Source organism: Toxoplasma gondii, chromosome II (assembly GCF_000006565.2).
Source record: "Toxoplasma gondii ME49 chromosome II, whole genome shotgun sequence".
Lineage (NCBI taxonomy): Eukaryota > Apicomplexa > Conoidasida > Eucoccidiorida > Sarcocystidae > Toxoplasma > Toxoplasma gondii.
Window position 1 is genome coordinate 494,680 of NC_031469.1, and position 19,547 is coordinate 514,226.

The 19,547-nt window shown below is 54.1% G+C and overlaps 2 protein-coding genes across 2 annotated transcripts; one reads left to right on the forward strand and one right to left on the reverse strand.

The window, feature by feature from the left end:
• Positions 1-1,785: 1,785 nt before the first annotated feature.
• TGME49_221630 (hypothetical protein) lies at positions 1,786-12,305 on the reverse strand. The gene is made up of 5 exons (XM_018779931.1): positions 7,478-12,305; positions 6,143-7,055; positions 5,389-5,554; positions 3,742-4,924; positions 1,786-3,152 (listed from the first exon to the last, which is right to left on the reverse strand). The coding sequence occupies exons 1-5, from the start codon at positions 10,457-10,459 to the stop codon at positions 2,574-2,576; spliced, it is 5,823 nt and encodes a 1,940-aa protein (XP_018638279.1). The 5' UTR covers positions 10,460-12,305; the 3' UTR covers positions 1,786-2,573.
• A 99-nt stretch (positions 12,306-12,404) lies between these two features.
• On the forward strand, positions 12,405-18,659 carry TGME49_221640 (hypothetical protein). The gene is made up of 3 exons (XM_018779932.1): positions 12,405-12,494; positions 12,555-12,642; positions 12,702-18,659. The coding sequence occupies exon 3, from the start codon at positions 13,748-13,750 to the stop codon at positions 17,561-17,563; it is 3,816 nt and encodes a 1,271-aa protein (XP_018638280.1). The 5' UTR covers positions 12,405-12,494; positions 12,555-12,642; positions 12,702-13,747; the 3' UTR covers positions 17,564-18,659.
• Positions 18,660-19,547: the final 888 nt, after the last annotated feature.

Sequence of the window (19,547 nt, forward strand, 5' to 3'; positions counted from 1 at the left end):
AAACTAGGTGGGCTCTCCCTCGTGCAAGTTCAACCTGAATCATCGTATCACCAGACCATCATCTGCAATACGTGCGTACGGGAACACATATAATCCCTGTTCTTCCAGAATTGGAGACAATATTGGGGCACAAGCATTCTGACACTTCGCAAAAAAGAGCTACTAAAAAAGCCACATGGTGATTCTTCGTGTGATGAGCAACAAACGTTCTTCTCCACTTGTATCACACTTCCTCATCAGCTGGTATTGTTTTCTACGTTCCGCAAGTCCTGCAGGCGAGAGTCGTTGAAGTATGCTGCTGGTTGTAAGCACGTGCCGCTCTGAAAAGCTGACGTCTATAATCGTTTACCAGAGACACGCTGCTGATTCATTGTTTTCTAAGTGTCCCCTTTTGGATGTGAAGCACCAGGCCATGCGATGAATGCGGACAAAGACAGTTGGAAACTGTATGGGGACGCCTGATACGAAGCAATAGTGTCAGCAGATCGAGGAATCACACGCTGAGGCTCTCACTATTCCACCGCCCACGCATGGTCATTTGGACGAAGGCAACTCATGTACTAGAAGCGCAAGCTCGATATGAATTTGTGATGGGAATCTGGAAGTGATAGTTCCGCCAAACCAAAAGCCTGCTCTAAGAAGACTAACCCCTTTGAGTATGATAGACATTTAAAATCCATCATTTACATGTGGCGATAAAAGAAACTTTTAAGCGCAGGACAAAAAGACATCACCATTTTACATTGGTCGGTACATCATGACACACCTGAACCCAATTCATTGAGTCAAGTAATGCAGGGCTGAGCTGGGGGTGTATTGCATTACTGACAGCAAAACACTGGATTGTAACCCAGAAAGCTCCTCTCCCATACGGTAAACCTATAGAACTATGCCTCCAGAAGACCTACCGCTTAGTGCCACCTGCTGCGATGTTTCCAGAGGCGTTCTTGGTTAGCGTTATCCTTATTTGAAAAATGACTTTATGGTGCAGTAAGGCTACGTTTGTCCTGTTTCACATCTACATTTTCAGGTATGCTGGAACAGAATGGGTGTTCTCACTGCGTAGCACTTGTCAAAGTTTTGTAGGATAAATTGGTGGTTGTTCTACAAGACAGCAGGATCACGTATGCAAAACACTAAAAACAGTGATGGGAAAAGGAGTTCCCTGTCACCGGCAGCGCTTATACAAACATTCAGTTGAATGTGTACACAGACACATCAGATTTGCACATTTGACTCGCCGATGATGAATTCGATTCGCGATGCGCCATTAGATCGCGTGATAAACGTAGGAATTAACACTTTCCGCGATTGGGGACCATAGTAACGATTCTTGCCGACACGAGGTATAACTTAATGATCATGTGTGATGACGATGGGTGTCCCAGAATATCAGCGACTACACAGTGTGCGTGAACAGCAGACGCGGATACTGCTTTATCTGACAAGCGTGCTTGCATAAGAAACGTGATACCGATGTCGACCTGGGGTATCACTGAATCGCAGGTGCTCGGTTCCCTTGACCGCCTTGATTTTAACGCATCACGAGGCGCCTCCATGCAAGTTAGTGCGGAAAGGAACCGTGATGCTTTGCAGAACGCCCCTCCCGACTTGGGTAGCCGTTAATATGTGCTGGGGCATGACTTATCTTTTGTGATATACAGGAACCATCTGGTGAGGCCTGCGGTTGCAATATTGGCACTATCATCTAAGATCCTGATCTCTACGGTACATAAAAGAACTTGTGACAAGCTGCGTTTGAAACTGCGTTGCAAGCTTTCATTCGTGCGCTCTATCCTTTTGAGAATGACACATAAATGAGGAAGATTTACCTTGAGATCTGTAGCGAGCATCTTGTCGACGAAAGTATACGAGGTCGCAATGAGCGGTGCCAGTCCATCCAAGCGTCTTAAAAACCACTAAATCGTTTCGTGTAGAACACATTCTTTTCAAACAAAGTGGACAAAACCCCTCAATTTACGATTATTAGAGAAGCTGTGTATGGATGTAGCTCACCTGCACTCAGCACCCCCTGAAACAAGGTTACTCTGCGGAAACCACAAAATCGTAGCATCGCCTTGTTTGCCTGACGACTTCTCGTTTTCGCACAGCTCGTTCCCCCCATTCGCCAGCACGACAAAACAATGACACGGGTTGGTACCCACCAACTGGAGGAAGACACTCCCGCGAGCACATGCAGTTTCACTGCCATTTTCTGGTCCCTCTGTCTCATCCCCGTACGAGACAACACCACAACGACCCTCGAAGCAGTCATGAGCCGTTGACCAGAACGAAGTGAGAACGTTGTAAAGGGTTGGTGAAGCGGACAACACATACTGATTGCTGTTTTGAAAAAATTATTTCCCGTGGATTCTGCTAAAGTTCCTAGAAACTCGAACTACATTTTTGTGCTCTTAGGACCTACTGAGGTAGTAGTCTAAAACGTCCAATCGAATGTCACGGGTGTCACTTTGCCAGGTGACTGTTCAAAAATAGGGTGTCATGATGCTTTTTGCATCGGTTAGAAATCGCGGTCTCAAGCACGAACGTTCGCCACGTTACCGAGCCCTGCTTCAAGAAGATCCGTCACTGTCACAGCACGATTGCTGGGGTCCACCTAGAAGTTGATCTAGCAGGTTCCACGCCGCAATGCCAGTCGGCTGCAAAGACGCGACCATGGCAATTGATGCGACCTTGGAGCTTGTAAGACGCACCGTAATCAAAGGATCGTCGATGAGCTTGAAAAGCTCTCGGACAACCTGAGGGTTCGGTACGTCCCAAGGGTTAAACGGGAAGGTGCGCTGCGTTGCTTGGAGAAAACCTTGCGCTGCTACGTCGTCACAGAGTTTATCAGGTCTCCATTTTCCGGTGTCCCTCTCAGCAGCATCGCCGGTCGACTGCGCGATCGCATTCTCAGAGTAGACGCTTTCCGGCCTGTCCAGGGACTTTCCGGACATCTTACCGACGGGCGTTGAATACCGTCCGTAGTCCCTCTCTTTTAGGCTCTTTGCTTCAACTGGATCTCCAACAAAAAACGCACCGAAGTCTCGGTCATTTTGCAGCCTGTCCACGAAGGCCACCTCCGCATCATCAAGAAAACGGGGGCGTCCTGTAGTCGACTCATCATCTCTGTCGTCTCCGCACCCCTGCAACTGTAATGAAACGAGCAGATCCACACAGACAACCGAAAACACTGGGAACCGAAAAAAGTTCCTCTCCGATGCACGGCAGCCAGCTCACAGATCCCTTGCCTATGTTGTTCGGCACCAGTGAACGAAGTCAGTGGGATCGAAAAACGATGCGAATGCAATTGTGCAGAGAATAACGTGTATAGCACCGAATGGTGTAGGTCCACATGAACACTACATGTCTATGCATATCCATAGCGTCACAGCAAACTTCAAGGGTGAGCGCGCTGCGTGGATCAGACAAACTGCCATCCAGATGTTGTCTTCAATTACCCAGCCGAACAGAGAGAAGACTACCGTAGTTCAAAAAGGATACGTCGTCTGTGAGTCGCGAGCTATTAAAATGATCCACTGAGTGCGCCTGTATAGCCAATAGGCTACATATGCTTGTGACCAAACGTTTTAGAAATACATGCACATGTGTGTATACCTATTTATAGATATGTCCTATGCGTGCTCGAAGAGAAACACAGTCCTGAAATGACGCAATCTCAACGGATCCTATCGGAACCGAGTAGGACCGAAATAGGAGTTGAAAAAAACGTGTCATTACCTGGATTGTCTTCAGGACCAACTCCGTCATTTCCACAAGACATCGAACTTCCCCCTCAGCTCTCCAAGAAATGCCGCCGCGGTGGGCGGGAGCGCGAGAGGGTGTCGAGGAGGTGCCACTGAAAGCCCCACGCGGCTGGGCGTCAGGCGTTTTCATACCACTGGCTGGCGTTGCGCTAGAGACTTGTGGAACGTCTTTGCCTTTTTTGTGCGCGTTTTCGTCCTTCCTGAGTTGTTCTTGCGCCTTCTGGCGTGCCTTGAGTTTCTTCTGCAGTTCCTCCTGCCGCCTTTTGACCGCCACAAGAAGGTCCTCGCGCTGGTGTTGGACTCGGCTCAATTCTTTCCCGACTCGCTTCGACATGTCGTTCAATTGAAGGACTTGCTCTTCCACCTCGCTGCGACGTGCTTCGATTTGAGCAAGCGATTCACTGGGCGATTCTTTCTCCTTTCTTTTCCAGGAGCCTCCGTCGAGCAGCCCTAGGCCTTGCGTTTCGTCCTGGCGCTTGGGACTCTTTGCCCTGGCGTTTGCAACTTCCTCCATCACCTCCCCCTCGATGTGGTCGAGCTCGACCATTTCCGCGAGCATCTCATCTACGGCTTCCCGAATTTCCTCCTGTCGCTCCGCCAGCCAGTCAATTCGCCGGTTGAGGCGGTCGATTTGAACCTGCAATTCCTTCAGTCTTTCATCTTTCAACCGCTCCAGGTTTGTCTCCGACAGCGGGCTTGTGGTCTCGAGGTCGGGCCCTTGGCGCGTGAGGCCCCGATCGCGGGCGCCGGAGGCACGGCGCCTCTCGCGTCGAGTGCGGCACGGCAGCGGCAGGTCTGGGTGGTTTTGTGAAGCACCTGCTTCCGGTGTGGTGGTCCTACCTTTCTTCTTCTCCTCTTCGCCATTGAGCAGCTCACTCTGTTGCAGACGCAGCAGCACCTCAGGCGACACCAAAAAGTCAAAGGGATAGACTGCTGCGAGAATCGCTACAAACGCGTGACGAGAGTCACGGACGATCTGCAGCGCTTCCTTTTCCCGGAGATACTCCAGACGGGCCCTGTCGGACTCCAGACTGCGCACAGCGTCCATCCAGTTTCGTCGGTAAGTCAAGGCCAACGGGTCGATAAAGTGCCGGACGAGGAGGCAACACTCGGCTACGGCCTGGCAGCATTGAAGCCGAGCCACTAGCAGCGAAGACCTGGGGAAACAAAGCACATAAATCCCCAGTTTTCTGGCGTTTGAGTCAGGCCTTCTTAAGTTTTTAGGAAGGAAGTTTCTGCTTTGAATGAGTAAAAGTTTTCACCTTCTTTTTTTGACAGTAAAAATGCCATTCGTTTTGCATTAAATTTCTCGGCACTCGACACTTCTAATAATTTTTAAGAAAGATAAGAGTAGAGTATAGCCTCTTCGACTTAATACCGTTGGCATAACAAACACTTTTGTCGGAAATATATATTTCTCGGAAAGCTGATCATAAACGTGTGAAAAATATTGCTTTACGAGGCAAAAAACCCAGACTGCACTCGCACTCTACGTTTCGCTTCGTTCCTCAACATACTGGAGTGCTCTCTACGGCTAAGGCCTGGATTTTCTGTTGCTTCGGTTTTTTCGCGTTTCTTTCTCTTCCAGCTTTTCTCTCGCTTCCCCTGGTTTCGCACTCACAGAATCAAGACGTAGGCTGCAGCAACAACTGGAACAGCCACAGTGGGAGGGACTGCGTTTCGACAGCTGTTGAGAAGAAGAGGCAGGAGGGGGAAGAGAGATCCTTCCGTCCAACACTGCTCTGAAATCTGTTGTGTCCGCAGTGTTGGACATGTTTTGCTTCTTTCTGTAAGAGGTCACGCACATATGCCACGAACCTGTCGCATGGTAGGTCCACCAGACCAAAGCTGCCCCTCAGCACATTAATCCAATTAACTACGGTGAACATTTAGCATCCATGACACCATCCAAAACACCACGAGTGTACATCAGGCCTCCCTCATCCTGTAGGATTTAAGAACATGCTCGACGCAACCAGGGGCCTCCGAAAGGCTCACAGACCAGACGACATTGCGGCTCCGAGAAAGCGCCCTCGCTTTCTCTCCGCTTGGAAAATCTGGTATAACAGGGTGCGGCAGACGAGACGCAGACATGCTGTTCAAGCCACATGGCAAACACCACACTCACTCTCTCCGAAAAGCCGTATGCGCTTCTCTTGGCGCGTCCCCGAGAAACGAAGGACTTTCTTCTCCTATACAGACTACCACCGGACTAGACCATGCTTTTCGATCTGTGACAGAAATCTCGAGCCTGCGCGCCATCTTGTCGCCACTGCCGTGCTGTTTCGTCTCGTTTTTGGCCCGTTTTTGCTCTCCACTTTATAGACGTATTTGTTTCATTTCTCTCTCTCCACTTTGGGTGGTTTCAGCCTTACCTGAAATGACGCGGAGTCGCCTCAAGATGGCTTCCGCAGCAGCTTCTGTCGCGTTGAACTCGTGATCCCAACTGCCGTATTCACTGCCACCCGCTTTGTTCCCAGGGCGAAACGAGCGTGTGTGTGCAAGGTCCCGTAAACGACGCCCGCGTTTTGCGTGTCTTTTCTTTGACTTCCGGAGTGCATTACTTTCTTCGCATGCTCCAAACGGCGACATGTCTTCGATGGAGGTCGCGTATGGAAACCTAGCTTCGCTGTCGTCCTCATGAGTGTCAGACAGGCCATCGATTCTGTGCTCACTGTCTCCATCTGAAGTCTCCGATGCGTCCGATTCCGCCCTCCTATGTGTTGGCGGCTTTTTGTCGACTTCATTCTCGCCAGGAATTCTCACAGCAGTCAGCTTCTCACCCTCACACTCGCCTTCTGCCTCCTTGCCTTGTCCTTCCGATGCGGTGACCGCTGGGATCTTCACTGCTCCACAACTTCCAACATCCACCTCCCCAGAGTCTGCGTTCCTCTTCTCAGAGCCGCCACCCTGCCCCTCTTTCTTCGCCGCCCATCCCTGCTTCTCACGCGAGTCGTCGTTTCCGGGTGTCTGCAGCGCTTCGTTATCTGAAGCCTGTCCTCTGTCTCCTGGACTCAGGCCGTGTGTCTCGCCCTGAGTTTCAGAACGCTGCGAACTGGATCTGGCTCCTGACTTATCGCTGTCTGAGCTGCGCTGTCTTCGGCCCCACCGCACGTCAGCGCGCTCGAGCTGTCTCCGAGTCGCCAGAAGTGCACGGAGCTCGCGGCGGCATTCGTCCAGCTCTTGCCAGATGGTCACAGAGTCGTTGTTGCTCCTCAAAAAAAGGAGACACGTCAGAAGAAAGCGCTGGGAGACGTCTGCGCGGCGTATATCGTCGAGATCTGTCGTCTGGAGCACAGGGACAAACAGAGGGTCGGTACTTCACACCGTCGTTCCTTCAATTGTTGTATTCCGCTGGCACACAACCTACCACGCAGCGCTCCCAATGCAGAGACGCCCGCATACGCCTCTGCCTGCATCTACTTTGGAGTCACACTGGCCCACACACATATGCAGGTAAACAATGCACGCCTGCCGAGATGTATGTGTCCTCATCTCATTTCTAAGAAGCGCCTCGATTGACCACCGAAGACCGCTCGACATGAAGACAAAGAGTTCGAGACCGATTCCGGGTAGAGACAGAATATATATTTCTGGGTGTCCAGACAACAGAAACCGAGCGATTTTGAGTGTGACGGTTTTTTTCGTGTACAAAGACCTCGTAATGCTTCTCAGGTTCCCTTTATCTACTTCCTCAACACACTACTTACTCTCTGTGTCTTCCTCTCCATCAGTCTGGTCTCTCCGTACAGGCCGTAAGTGTCGTCGGATGAGGCCCAGGGCCCTGACGCTTCGACAGTCGTCGAGCCACTGCCTGCGCGTACGGAGCTGCGACTCCTCGATCGGGATCGCGCAGCCGCCAAACGGGTTTCGTACTCCCTCTCAACTTCCCCCATCACGGTTTCGAGGAGCGGGGACACTCCAGAGAAGCGGGGAGGCGTTTGTGTGTCCCCCCGGAGAAGCCGTAGCGGATTCACCTCCGCCCGAAGTCTGTGGATGGCACTTGCATGTGTGTCTTGTCTGTACATGCTCGAAGTCGGCAGCTTGACGAAGGAGAACATCTGGGGGCTGAGCCCGCCGATAGCGTAGGACGAAATCCTCGGGGTCGAGCGGGAGATCAAAGCCGAGTGCGGCTGCCCCCACTTTTGCTCGAAAGGGCTCAAGAATGCCTGTTCTAGCGGTGTCAAAGGCAACTGTGCAGGATAAAGACTCGGGGTGCACCTTCTCGGGTCCACGTCCAGCGCCGGGTTCGCAGGGGGCGAGTTGGGCGCCCTTGACGGTATTCGGCCAGCGGTGAGAGGACTCCTCGAGTCCCAAGAAATGATATGAGACCTGCGCGCCTCGTCATTCTCCTCCCACCGACTCTGGCTTCCCGAAGCGAGCCGAGAAGCCAGGTTCTGGGTCAAGGCGCCAGACCTACACGACTGCAAGGAAGCGAGGGAGTTGTTTGAGCTCGCATGCAACACCGCAGATTCTCCTCTCGCATCCTGAGGCGACACGTCTTGTCCTTTCACTCGTTGCCGCTGTTTCAGCATCTTCACGACGAACAACTGAGTGAAAGGAGTCCACGGGCCAGGCGGCGCAGAGACCTTCCCAGAAGCCGCCCGGCCCGGTGCTGCCGATCCACCGGCGACGCTGGAGGTGCTGGATGCGACGGGGCGAGGCGGGGAGGGGTTTCTCTGAGGGACATCGTCTCCAGACGCATCAGTGAAACATTCCAGAGAGTCGCTCTGGTCCGTGCCAGATACACCTCGAAATCCTGAAGATAAATTCCTGACCAAAGTCTTGAACTGCGATGCAAAGCCGCCTTCGACCCCAGCAGGCTGGCCGGAGCCAGAGGCCGGCGCCTGCCCAGTTGTGCCTCCAGGGGGAGCCGCCTTCGTGCCCATGGTGCGCAAAAACTGCAGAGAGACGCCGCCTCGACCGCGAACAGCTGCAGCGGCGCCCCTTGCCTTCCCTCCCGGGGCGCCAGACCCGGATCCCTTCGCGTTCCAGACCCGTCGACATGCATGCGCGTCAGCCATGCTGTGACAGCTGCTCTGGCGGCACGGGGAGAGGCTCGAGAACCCAGACATGCTGGCCATCTTTTGTTGGTGCCAGGCGAGCTTCGCCGCTTCCATGGCTGTGCACGGCTTCGAAGCCACGACGCTGGGTGCGGACTCTGCGCGTTCAAGCGGTCTGAAGAAGCATTTTTCTCCTGAAGGCGAAGAGCGTCTTTCGTCGCTGTTTCGCGCGCTAGGGCTGGCGATGGCGTTTGAAAACGCGGACCGAAACATCGGACCCCGGTCTTCTAATATCGCTGCGCCTGTCGAGTTTGGATACGACCTGGGAGTCACAGAGCTCGAGAACGATTGCCACTTCTGCAGCGCATTGTATTTCCCTTGTTTTGCTGAAGAAGCGTTTTTCGTAGTCGTCTTCTGCGAAGGGAACTCGCCCCCTCTGACGGGGCCTTCAGTTGCTCCCACTTCGGGGCCTCCCCTTGACTCGCTTGAGTCCCCTTCGCCCCTCGCGTTGCCGCGGGAACTTCTTGGCGTCTCTCCTGTCTCGCCAAGGTTTGTCTTGCTGCCGGGATTCACCGTCAGTGGCGTGGAACCTGCAGACTTAAGCGCAGCCGCCCTCGTCGTCTCGCCCGACTGAGTGTTTCCAGAATTCCCCGACTTCGCCGCAGCCGTGCGCAGTGGCTGTGAGGAAGAGGGGAGGCGGCCGGCGTCGGTAGATTTCGAGGATGCCTTCTGTTTCTGCAAGCGCGGCGAGGAAGAAGACTTCTCTTCTCCTCCACCGTTCGTGAGTTTTCCCGTCTTCACAACCCCAGGCGAGGAAGCCGAGCTCTTCGATGCCACCTTCTTCACATCGTGGAGTGTCCGCTTATCTCGTATCACTCTGGGAGTTGTCTCCGAGTGCGAAGCGCTCCGGTTCTCTGGAGACGCTGCGGCAGACATCCCAACGACGGGGCCCTGGTTGACCCTTGGAGACACCTTGAAGTTGTGCGCGAACATGCCTGCGGCCTTCGGAGACGGCGAAGTGAAGTCTGCATGCCTTTCCTCCGCAGTCGAAACGGTTTCCGCAAAGTAAGAAGCAGACGCGCTCAGGTCGGCAGGGAGAGACGACGAACTGCGCCTCTGGACAGGATTTGACGCGATAGTGGACAGAGCGCCTCTCGACCTATCTTCTGCCATTTCTTTGCTCTCGCTCTTCTCTGTCCCCGATCGCTGCAGGTGCTGTGTCAGCTCCAGATATTCCTGGTGTCCCCCAGAGCGTGTTTCATTCACCGTATCCGACAAACTGAGTCCTTCGACTGGTGAAAGATTCCGCCTTTCTTCACCACTCTCATCCTTTTTCGTATCTGCTTCTTGCTGTCCGTCGTCAGGACCGACCGTAGCGTTCGAGAAGAAAGCCGAAGGCGTGTCACCAGCCTCGCTGCTCTCTTTCTTGCCACTGTGTACTAATGAAGGAACAAGGAGGGAGGAAGAGGCAGAATGCTGATCCGTACGTGGACTGCATTTTCTGTTTGCAGACTCCGCCCCTTCTTCGCTGTCTCCTGAGTCTCTTAGCTGTTGACATGTTTCACTACTTCCACCGGCTTCTCCAGGAGAAGAGACAGGCTCCTCACCTTCTGAAAGGGACGGAGGTGCACAGTCCTCGTGCGAGAGCGTCACCTCGAACGATTCTTCGAACTCTAGAGGCGGCATCATGGGCAGATACACGACAGGAGAAAACTTCTAAGACTCAGAAACCCCCAGAAGTATTAACTCGCCTCTGCTTCTGAAGAAACACGATTCACAGAAGAGAAAAAGCCCACAGGGGCAACGATCTTCTAGCAGAGCCGGTGTCGATCCCCAATTGCATGCGGTGAAGTTCTTAGTTGCGGAGAGAATGGAATCTCGTATCGTGTTCAGACCAAGAAACGGAGAGAGTTGGGGCGGGAACAGATGCCTATCACCCACAGACATATCAGAGCTCTTCCTGTTCCGCGAATCCTCTATATTTTGCAGTGAGGCGAGACGCATAGCCGCCCTGGAGAGCACGAGGCTCCAAGAGCGCACGAATAAACTGCGTCAAGCGAAAGGCGCGGCGCGCTTTCAAGATGGAGAGAGCGCTATAGAGGAACGAATCCTTGAAATGAGTAACTCACTGAGAAAAATTAATGGGGATACCAGACGGCGGACGTGGAAGATGCAATGCACCAGTGGCAACGGCTAAGAATGTCCCGGAAAAGCACATACCACACGCCGCCGGTTTCTCGCCGACATTCACACAACAGCTCACCAAAAAAGTAAGCGACACCTGTGTAACCGCGTCGGGCACTGCAGTGTCTACACTGAAGGCTGCGTGAAAGAACGCTTCGTCGCTGGAAGATGTAAGAGCGAAGGGGATGAGAATCCCTAGCGGCAATCAAGGGGCACTGCGGTCTTTAATTCGAACATGAACATAAGCATTTGACACCTGATTCAATTCATGGAAGACAACACCGAACCTGCACACCTGTAGGTACTCGAGAAATGGAGAGGGGATGAAGGCGAGAAGGCAGGTGCAATAACGGAGGCTCGGCTCTGCATCTCTCGTTCCTGTTTCCCAGGCACCCAGGAAACCCCAGGCAAGCAAGAGGAGAAGAGTGCAGAAAACGGAGTATGAGAGTCTGGCAAAGATGTTGACACAGCAACGGCAACGTGAGAATGACGCGGGGTTTTGCCGACGGCAACTGCGGCGGTTTCGCGAGAGAGCTCCAACCCAAACTCAAGACCGGTGTGCGCCGTCGAGCTGTCACCTCTCACTGGGGGCAAAAGACCGAGTGAGACGGGTTTGGGTCTCCGTACGCATTGTCTGTTGGGTGTGGTAACAGCAAACACTGTGGAAGAAAAAATACCGCATTTAATACAGAAGTTCCGACACAGGGTTCTTCTTAAGGACCCCCGGGGTTTCCAATCGACCCCGGACCGCTCGTTGCCACGACGTCCCCGAAACGGGGCGCCAGGGATTTACTGAGCGCAGTGTCCGCGCGCAAGACGAGGCACGCTCGCCTTTTTCCGTTGAACACAGGCGCTGCATTGGCCTTGCTGACGACGTTCTTCGATATAATGACTTCTGTGCTGAGAATCTGAGGACTGCTTTGAGCCTCGTGCCTCACTGCGGGCGCCAGCTCCCTGCGCTACGCTAAGATCCGGAAACCAAAGACTCTCTCGGTCACGGACAGCCAGCGCGAAGCAATGACAGGGCGTCACCTGCACAAATTCACTTTTCCTAGTGACACGTTTGCAACGCGCGTACTGGAACGAATGATTGTTCCCTGGAGGAAAAAGCGAAAATGCTGGGCAGTTGGATGTGTGTGCCGGCTATCTGGCAACGAACGAGGCTATCAGCTGTCAACCCCGTGGATGGCCACTGCAGCCTCGCAGTATCGCGTGCCACCGCGGGTTTGAGTGCTGACCTTGCGTTGTGCAGGAAACCGTTTTAAGGGGGTGTCCGTACACCACAACCACTGAAGGACTGCTGTCCGGCGATTCTGAATGCCACCACTGAAGCTCACTTGCTTTTCTGCTGCCACAAAACCAAGTAAGTGGCACACGGGAGCTGTGGACGGGGCGACGTGCACAGAGAACCCACGCTCACCCTCCCCCGTTCACAAGGCTCGAGAGACGCGAAAAATCGCGAAGTAGAGCCATGGCTCAGATACTGGAAAGCTGAAGATACGGGGAATCGAGCAGACTCGCCCGGAGTAACGCACCTGGAGTAAGTGGATGAGAAACACAAATAATTTGGAGAAAAGCCTTGCTTTAGCAGAAAGTGTAGGTAGCTGCTGATCACCGGGAGAGACGCGGAATCCGTCCTGGATCCACAAGCATACGCCTCTACTACGCAGTTCTTCTGTCCCCTCATGGTGAGTTCCTGGATATCCTGTGAGGTTTTTTGGCGGTTTTTGACGTAAAACGTGTTTAGGTCTATTTCCTTCCTTTTCTTTCTGGCGACAACGACTAAATACTGGGGCGGGGCTGTGTCCGAGACGTTCGTGCGTCGCCGTCTGTCACGTCCGGATATCCACGCCGCTGACGCGCGTTCTGCCCTTGATTTTCCACTAGGCCTTCTCGGTTTGTCAGTCGAATCTGCCCTTTGTTTGCCCACTCGTCTGCCTCGAAGACGGCTCGGTCGTTCCTCGTAGAGGGTTAGGTCAACTGACGAACATTCTCCTCCGCAGTGCCTCTTCGGCATTGCGCGTGACTGGCCGCGCAGTTATTGCCCCTTCTGGGCAAGTTTAATTTTATATTCGCCTTCACCCCTTCCCTCTTCTGGCATTCAAACCCCCCTCTTCGAAACTATGAAACTCCGTTACTGAGAGAGGGAGAGGAGCGCGAGTTTTTTCTCTGGAAGGGATGGGAGTGTGCCTGGGAGTTTCCTCCCCTCAGGAAGTGCCAGAGCTGGAAGAAGCTTTGAAACTCTCCATTTCTCGTTACCTCTGTCCACAGATCCCCCATAAAAGTATTTGTTATATCTGGTTGCACTGTTGATGCCGGTATTTTTAGTTTCTCCAGACTGTCGTTTCACACGATCAAACGAACTCCTTTTCCTGTATTTAGTCAATCGACGAAGGCAGCCCTCGCGTGTACAGCCGCTGTCGACACCCGCCATTCATGTTTTTGCTCCATTCTTTCGAAAACTGGCGCCATAAATCTGGTGTTCGTGTGTGCCTTTTCCACTACACTTTTCTGTCGGTTGTGTTGGCCACATCACTCCGGAAAGAGAGGAGAACTGCAGCGGACACTTGAAACAAGGAGGAGGCCTCTTTTTCCACAGCGAAGGCTGCGACTGCTTCTTCACTGTAGCCCAGGTCCTGCCTGCGAGTCTGTTCCTCTTTGTGTTTTTTCTCGTTTTTTGTTCCGTTTTTCTTCGGTTTGCTGAGAGACCTTGAGAGGCCAGAAGAAGGTTCTTTCCGTGTCCCTCTCCGTGCCTACTCTTCGCCTGTGGAGAGCCTCGAGAAGAGCCTTTCGATGTCTCGCCCCACGTACACGTTTGTCACGCTTTCTCCCAGCGCCGTCTCCTCCGACGTTCTTTCTTCTCTCCCTGGCGCTGATTCTCCGTCGCTTTCGGGAGCAGCCACTTCGCCCACGTCATCCGCTCTGATCTTTTCCAGATTTTCCACACAAATCGAAGGTCCAAGTAGCATAGCGGATGCCACGCGACCCTCAGCGGTTACTATCAGAGTCGGGCGGAGGCCTTCGCCCCTTTCGGGCTCCACGGGCGCCGTCGCGCCTCCTGTCTCCGAGTCTGCAGCGCTGATCGGCAGAGCCGTCGACGATGGAGGAGAACGCGTTAAAACGTGGTGTGGGGATGTCTCATCTCCTCTCGCTTCCTCGTCCCAGGAGTGCTGTTCAGCGAGGCTGACGACGACAGGCGTTACGGAAGAAAGAGCGCAGTCGCGTGGCGAACAATGGCGAAAAGAGAAAGACTATGGGTGCACTGAGAATGTGAAACAGTCAAGTGTTCCAGGTTCCCTTCCCAAATCAAGTCATGAAACCGATCAAGACGCAAAGTCCGTCGCCTTGTCTCTGCAGAAGTCTGCTCCGCAGACACGAGCCACAGTTCCTCCAGCCCCACAGAACCTGTCAGCTTCTTCACAGCAATCTCCTCGACTGTCGGGTTGCCTTTTTCGGTCTCAAGCGGCATCAACAACCGCACCTCCAAGACAGGCTGGGAGTCTCGCCTCTGACAACGCGTCTTTAGATTCTTTTTTCCCTCCACCCTCCACCCACACGTCCGCTTCTGGGCCCCCTCAGAAGAAGCCTCTCTCTTCCCTTGTGAAGCCTCTGACGAGTTCGCCACCTTCCTGCCTAGAATCAGAGCGTGTCTCCTCTTCTTCTCGCCGCAGGGCTGCGGCCCCGCTCGCTGCGGCGCCCACCTTCTCGCCTGTTTGTCTCCCCGCGCCCGCTTTTTCGCCCCCGATCGAGACCCGGCGCTTGTCAGTGCCGGAGTTCGACGGCCGGGAGCTCCCGGCTCTCGCTCAAGAAGATGCGGCGATGATGCTGAGGGACTTTGCAGCTCTGCTGCAGCGATTGGAATGTCTCGGGCGCGAGGGGAGCAAGGGGCCCGAGCGGCCGCTCACCAGCGGAGGCAGAGTCGAGGCGACGTTTGTGGAAACCCTGGAATGCGAGGGGCGGCAGTCGCTTCGCGAGGCGACTGCGTGGAGGCGGCGGCTGCAGGAGCAAGCGATCATGTGTGCGTCGATGCATGCGCGCCTGGAGTATCTTTTTACAGAAGAAAAACGGCATGTGAAGGAGACCGAGGGCGTGGGAACTGGTGACAAGACACATGGAGAAGCGGACACGGGAGATGCAACCCGGGACCGTCCTCAGGATGGCTGTTCCCAGTTTCCTGAGGTGCATACGAACTCGTCAGATTCCGCCTTGTGTAGGGGAAAACACGGGGTTTGTCCGGAAACCGAGCAGGCGGCGCGTTCCTCGCGCGGAGCGTCGGGTAGAGGAAAACTTAGGTCGTGCGACCGAGGTGGACATACAGACGTCGAAGGACGAGAGAGAAACGCCCATGTGCCGGGGGCGGCCAAGACGTCAGGAGAGAGGTCAACAGTCGCCGAGAGCAACAGGAGTCGCCTGCATTTGTCAAAGTTACGTCAGGACTTTTCTCGTCTTCAGCACCAGTACGAACGGCTGCTGCTGCTTCTCGATGCCCAGGTCCTGCCGTTTTCTAGCCGAGAATCAGCAGCGTTTCGAGAGGCCGAGGAGAGAATGGACCCTGCAGCTACCCCAAGCGCGAGAGAAGCGAACACGACGGACGGTGACAGACACGATCTTCTGCAGCTTCTCGATTTCAGTCACTTCGCTGGAGAATGTGACGATAGGGCATCGAGAAGGTTCGCCCGAACCCGGAGTGAGGAACGCCCGTCGGCGGTCGCTGCCTCGGGTTTTTCGCAAGGATCTGCACGTCTCCTAGGCCACGGAGGTACGGGATCGCTCTCAGGCAGGCCCTCAACTCTCCGCCAAAGGACCGCAGACGCGAAGGCTTCTTCCCCGTCTTTTTTTGCATCTTCTCTCCCGCTCTCTCTTCCACCGTATCCCGTTCCCCCGCCTCCACATCCTCTGTTCGCCGAGGTGACCGAGGACGTTCTCCTGCCTCCTCTTCGCTGCGGCCCCTCACGCGCCGGGCCCTCACGGCCCGCCACGGGCTGTGGCGAAGGCGCGGCTGCGAGCTCGGAGGGTGCGTCTCCAAGTGTCTCCTTCGTGCCGTCATCGGCCTCTTTGTGGCGCCCAACGAGCCTGCAAGAAGTTGACGAGCACCTGGAAGAGACGCAGCGAGAAGAGCAACTCGAACAGCTGCGCCACCTCGAGCAGTGCGTCCACGTTCTGCACGAACTCCATTTGAATCTTGCGGGAGACGTCGCCGCAGCTGAGGAGCCGATTTTGACTGCAGTCGACGAAACAGAGAATGCGTGCGGCCAGGTCGCGCAGGCCAATCGCGAGCTCGTCGACGCCAGTCTCCGCCGGAGTCGATGGTGGGGCCTGCAGGGCGGGGGCGCTGCTGCCGCCGCCGGCGTCGTTGTGGGAGCCGCCGCCGCCGGACCTGCTGGTGCCCTGGCGGGCGCGGTCATAGGCGCCGTCTTGGGCGCGGGCTCCGGGGGGGCGCTCCGGCGACAGCACCGCAAGAAAATTAAGAAGATCGGCGAGAGACTCGAGCGACGGCGACGCCGGCCGCCCCTCCAGGCCCGCGGGGCCCGAAATGGAGCCTTGGTGGAGGAAGACGACGCGGTCGAGGAGACACCGGAGAGGGAAGACAGGGAAGGAGAGGGCGAGAGGAAAGAACGCGGAGAGAGACACCGAGGCCAGGATTCAGTGAGACTCGAACGAAAACTTGGAAGACAAGGAAGAAAAGCAAGGATACGAGAAAGAAGAGCAGAGATCCCGGAAAAAAGAGAACGAACTCGAGGCGCAGTGCCCTGGATACCCTCAGTTGCTGCATTCGGTGTCGCCGCTCCTCGGCTGGACCGCGTAGCGGCTCCTACCGCTCTTCATGGGTCTTTGCAGTCGCTTTCGGGGTTATTCAGCGCTGGGTCGACGACGCACGCAAGCGAGGCACAGCTAGCTGACCACGCCGACCATCTTTCGGTGCATTTTGGGACGAGCCGGGGGTCTCTTGCTCACTCTTCCTCTTCCGCTTCTTCGGCTTATTTTGCAAGGTCGACTCTCTCTTCACGGGCGCTATGGGGCGGCAGCTCGCGGGTCGAAGACCCGCCGTCGATACTGCCAGACTCTAATGTCTCTGAAAAACAATGTGCGCCGGAAACGGCAAGTTTGTCTTTCTCGTTTCCTTTCTCGAGTGGAGGCGCGTCAGCATTTCCACCTTCATCCAGCGTCCAGCGGCGCGAGGCGCGGGGACAAGAAAGGAGAAGAGAAAGGAGCGAAGAAGCCACCTTGAGCGTTTCTTCTCGTGTCCTGTCTTCGCAAAGAGACAGTGCCGGACGGCGAGGAACGGAGGGATTTGACTGCCATGCGAGACAGCAAGGTCTCTTGAGAGACCCAGAGCGGAGTACAGGAGCAGCGAAGAGAGACGGAGTGCAAGAGCCGCAGCCGGAGGGGACACACGAAAGAGAGAGACACCGTGGTATCAGGGAGCTGGTAGAACAGTCGAGAAGGGAAGGAGATGCTGAGAGACAGAGCGTCAAGGGGCGCCTTTCGCGGGTTCCGCGTTCTTCGGGCCTCCCGCGGGTCAGCTGGATCTTGCGCTCTTCAGGAGCTGGACTGTGGGGGGCTCCGCCGGCCTCGGCTAGGGTCGCGGGGCCAAAGGAGACAGGTTGAAGCGACTCCATTTATACAGTCCTCGAGTCATGTGGATTAGAAGACACACGGATACGAATAAGGCTCTCGGTTTCTTGGACGCAGTTGAGATTTGCGTCTAGATCTACATACAGGTTGGCTTTCGTATGTGCGAGACGATTTTGTGAAGAGGGCAACCAGAGTGGTAGCTGGTCGTGAGGCACTTGCACACAGATCACGAATAGGATACATAGGTCTGTCGGCAAGGATGGTGGCTTTTTGACGAGGGGTATTTAGCTCTTGCATGCTGTCTGGTTGCACAAGCCGCGACAATGAAGGTGTTCAGAGACGTGGGTGCAGACACGCCTCGAACCGCAAACTTGCTTCCATGTTTAAACCCTAGGGAAGTCTCCCAAGCTCGACTTCTGTTTTCGATGGAAAATGTAAAATGCTCAACGAGAACAGCTCTTTTACGAGAGATTGTAGTAGACACGAAAGTGGTCTTTGCAATGTGCCGCGCACTGCGGTGACTTTCTTTCTCTTTGGAACTCCATTTCGCTTCTTTTCTTACTTTGTAAAGAGGGATAGACTCACACTGACGGGGTCTCGACGCTGTTTCGTCGTCTTGCTGTAGGGCTGCTGCCCGCCGTTGCAAGGCGGAGGTAGAGACGTTTGAGTGGAAAAGTTCTTTTTCCTCTCGTTATTTCCTTGCTTTCCGAAGATGCCACTCGAACCTTGTCAGATGAACCTTTCCGGCTTCTGCTTTTTCACCAGGTTCGCCGTTTTCACCCGCTTTCAGTACCCCAAATTGTGTCTCCTCACTCTGGCTCTGTCTCTTCTTGCGTGGTTTTCTTCACTCTCAGATCTGTCTTTTCCTCTGTCCTTCGGCTTGTCCAACACATCCGCTTGTTTAGGAAATGTTTTAGAACTAGTACGAGACGCGCGAATTTGGGAAAGGGAAGCGAAAGGAAATCGTGTAGTTTCACCCCTGTGTCTGTGACTGAATGACGTATACGCATATGGAGCGACCGTCCCTGACTCTGCATCACGTCGAAATGAGAAAAAATCGATATTCACTACGAGGCAACTTGAATTGCACTCGCCCATGCCAACGAGGAAACGGGGAGGCATCCGACCAAATCACATCGAACGCATTGAAATACGTCACTATAGTCGCCGAAACTTCACGCATTTCCTAGCGCTCCAGGAGGTCAAGAAAGAATTTCTCTTGCTCAACCTTGGCATGGCCGCCGGGAACTCCGAACTGGGCCGCCACAGAAGATATTAATAAAAGAGAACCACCACAGTTACACCCCCGCGTCCTCCACAGCGAGGTGGAATTAAGAGACAAATAATACAACAGAAAGGAAGACGCTTTAGCGTGTAGTTTCCTGTCTTCTCCTCTCGTCCTCCAGTGACACTATGGGTGTTCGGTGCTATCTTGGAATTCTTTAATCCGTAAGTGTATGGCTCTCTAGTTACGAACCAGCCGATGTGCAAGAACCGCATTGTCGCAGGAATCTTTTGTAGGTCATTCCAGGGTGTTCAGTGGGTTCTATTTCTACAATAATAACTGAAATCTTAAATAAGGCGAAGGACCTGCATGCACATGGAATAGATTTATAGTGTGTTGGAGCACACTGCTTAATTCGATTGTCCACAGATATCTCCGAACATTTTATAAACGTCCCAAGTATCATCTGAAATGCACAGATGGGCATAATGCGCTACACAATACTATACTGGTTCCTCCTGCACAAGAACTCATACACATACTTCAAGGAAGCTAAAAGAACTATGAAACTGCAGACACTCATCCGAGAACACCACTCCCGCTCCTGTAGATCCCACATCCTGGACGCAAAGCGCTTACTGGGCGCTCCCCCCCTAGTCTTTTGTGCAAGGCGCGAGACACGCAACGGGATAGATACACAATGAGTTACCTCACGCCCGGTCTCCAGAAAATGCTTATAAGCAAACCTGCCCTAGAGAAGATTACTCCCAGTCGTATCCACCTGCAAGCCAC